Here is a 2,500-nt window from a genome sequence, read left to right as displayed (position 1 = left end):
GCAGGTCAGGTATCATGCTAAGCACTTTGCTATTATTTTCTCATTTTATCCTCACTACAATCCCGAGGGATAAAATGTGATCCCCATTTTACAGATATGGAAACTGAGACAAATAGTAATTAAGTGGCTTGCTCAGCTGGTAAGTATCTGAGCTTGAAGGTCTTCCACTTTCAGACCTGGCACATTACCTGCCGTGAGCTGCCGAGCTGCCCAAATACTAAAAACATTGGTTTTCTTTACCCAGATCTCGGAACTTCAGATCCTGAAAGAAGTCTCTCAGAAATGGGGATCCTCCCCAGTGCTTGGAGGCACAATAGGACAAGGGAAAGGACACTTGATTCAGTTTCTGAAGATCCAGTTTTGATCTCTTCAGTAACCGGGCCGAGCCTTAATGAAGCACAAAACATGTGTCAGGGTTGGGTGCCGGGTTAGTATTATTCATTACAATCAGCGGACTCAGTCATTCTACCTACAATGTATGTGCACAGTCCTAGGTCTTAAGGAAGCTCTAAAAGTGGATAAGTCTCAGTCCCTGCCTAGAGCTGAAGGAACTTTAAACAGTCCTCTGGTCCATCCCCCCTTTCACAGATGAGGCCATTGATAACCAGTCCCTAGGAAGCAGTAGGTATAAGACAAGGGATTCCTCTGACTAGAGCCAGCGTGCTTCCTGTGGGGATTTCTGTCTAACAGGAGAAGGGAGCCCCCCAGGGAGGGGGTCCCCCAGTGAGCTTCCTCACAGACGCCAGGGCTCAGGGCCAGTCACCTCGCTGAGGCAGGATTCGCAAAGAACCTCTCCAGAGCCTCGTCTTCAGAGCTCTCCTTCAGGCTCGGTTCTCCTACGCTTTGGGAGTCTAGCAGATCCTCAGGGGTCGCAGGTGGAAGGTAGTTGTTTTCTAGTGGAGGAGGAAAGCAAAGGTTAGTAGTCTCCCTTCCTCCATCTCTCCTCTCCCAACATCTGTCTGAACCTGGCTTCAGCTGTGAAACAGGACAACGTACTCCCAATAGCCGCTTGTACCTCCCCGCAATGTTGTGAGGAAAGTGCTCTGTGAACCCTAGGGAGCTAGAGCAGTTTAAGCTGTTCTTACTGTCCCTCATTTAATCCTGCAGGACCTCAGTTCCCCACACTGTAGAACGAAGGAATTGGACTGAATGGTCTCTGACATTCTCTGTTCTCATGTCCCTCCCCGTTCAGACGTTCCATGTTCTAAGATCCCACCCAGCTCTAACTTTCCATGTTCTAAGGGGTCATTCCACCTCTGACATTCCTTATTCCAAGGGTCCTTCCCACTTCTAATATTCCATGTTCTAAGAGTCCCTTCCAATTCTAACATTCCATGTTCTAAAGGTTCCTCCCAACTCTGGCGTTCCCTGTTCTAAGATCCCTCCCAGCTCTAACATTCCTTGTCACTCCCATTTGGGACATTCCCTGTTCTGACTCCCTTTCAGCTCTACATTCCCTGTTCTAAGATTTTCTTCCAACTCTAATATCCGGTTTTCTAAAGGTTCCTTCCACCTCTGACATTCCCTGTTCTAGGGTCCCTCCCACCTCCGACTTCTGTAATTCTGTGACTGCATCCAGAGTGGTACCTCTCAGGGTAGGTACTCCGCACTCTCTAAAAAATATAGGAAACATGGATTTGAATCCTTTCTCTGACGTCTGCCAGCCACGTGGACCTGGAACTGTCACAGTGCACAGATCTGGCTTTCCTAATGTATACAAAACCAGGGAAAATGTTTGCTGTCTCTCCCTCCCAGCGACATTGTGATGCAAGAGTTTTGGAACTTGAAGCTCTGAGAAATGAGATCATGGTCTCCAGGGGACACTCAGAATAATAGCTCTCATTCCTCTAGTGTCCCAAAGTTCACAAAACACTTGCCTCACAACTCTGAGAAGGAGAGAGAACAAGCATTATTTCCCCTGGTTTATACATTAGGAAAGCCCGATCTGGACACGTGCAGTGACTGTTCCAGGACCACGTGGCTGGCAGGTGTCAGAGCTAGAATTCAAATTTGTCAGAGTTCTTTCTGTCACTTTGACATCTACTGAGTGATGATGATACTAGGGTCCAGGAGGACCACTTGTGGGATTTTTGTGACTTGACATCTCTGGGTCTCATCTGTCAGACAAGAAATTTCAATGATAATTTAAGGCCCTAAAAACCTTTTAATATAGAAAAAAGAAGTATTTGGGGCTTGAGGATTTTGTTTGAGTGAAGAGTGGAGGTAGCTAGTAGAGTTGACATCTATCCATCACATAACACCCGGGCTTTAGTGTGCCCATCTGTAAAAATGAGGAGGTTGGCTTAGATGGCCTCCGAGGGCCCTTCCAGATCTAGAGCTATAGCCATGATCTTGTAAAGCAAATAATAAATCCTATTTTTTCTAGTCCCCCAATTCCTCCTCCCCAAAGTTTCTCTCTTTTATTCTTCAGCCTTTTCCTTGGAGCCATTCCTAAGCAAGACTTAGTGCGAAGCAACAGAAAAAGCTGATTTTAGGATCC

General features: G+C 46.6%; 1 protein-coding gene across 1 annotated transcript in view; it reads right to left on the bottom strand.

The window, feature by feature from the left end:
- LOC141544005 (apolipoprotein L6-like) overlaps positions 1-2,500 on the bottom strand; it is a 12,314-nt gene that overhangs the window by 1,515 nt on the left and 8,299 nt on the right. The window contains exons 3-4 of the mRNA XM_074269654.1: positions 764-893; positions 241-387 (exon numbers count right to left, since the gene is read on the bottom strand). Coding sequence (XP_074125755.1) covers positions 241-387; positions 764-893 — 277 coding nt within the window. The remainder of the gene's footprint in view (positions 1-240; positions 388-763; positions 894-2,500) is intronic.

The sequence above is a fragment of the Sminthopsis crassicaudata genome, chromosome 5, assembly GCF_048593235.1.
Source record: "Sminthopsis crassicaudata isolate SCR6 chromosome 5, ASM4859323v1, whole genome shotgun sequence".
NCBI classification, from domain to species: domain Eukaryota; kingdom Metazoa; phylum Chordata; class Mammalia; order Dasyuromorphia; family Dasyuridae; genus Sminthopsis; species Sminthopsis crassicaudata.
This window is presented reverse-complemented; position numbering and strand designations above follow the sequence as displayed.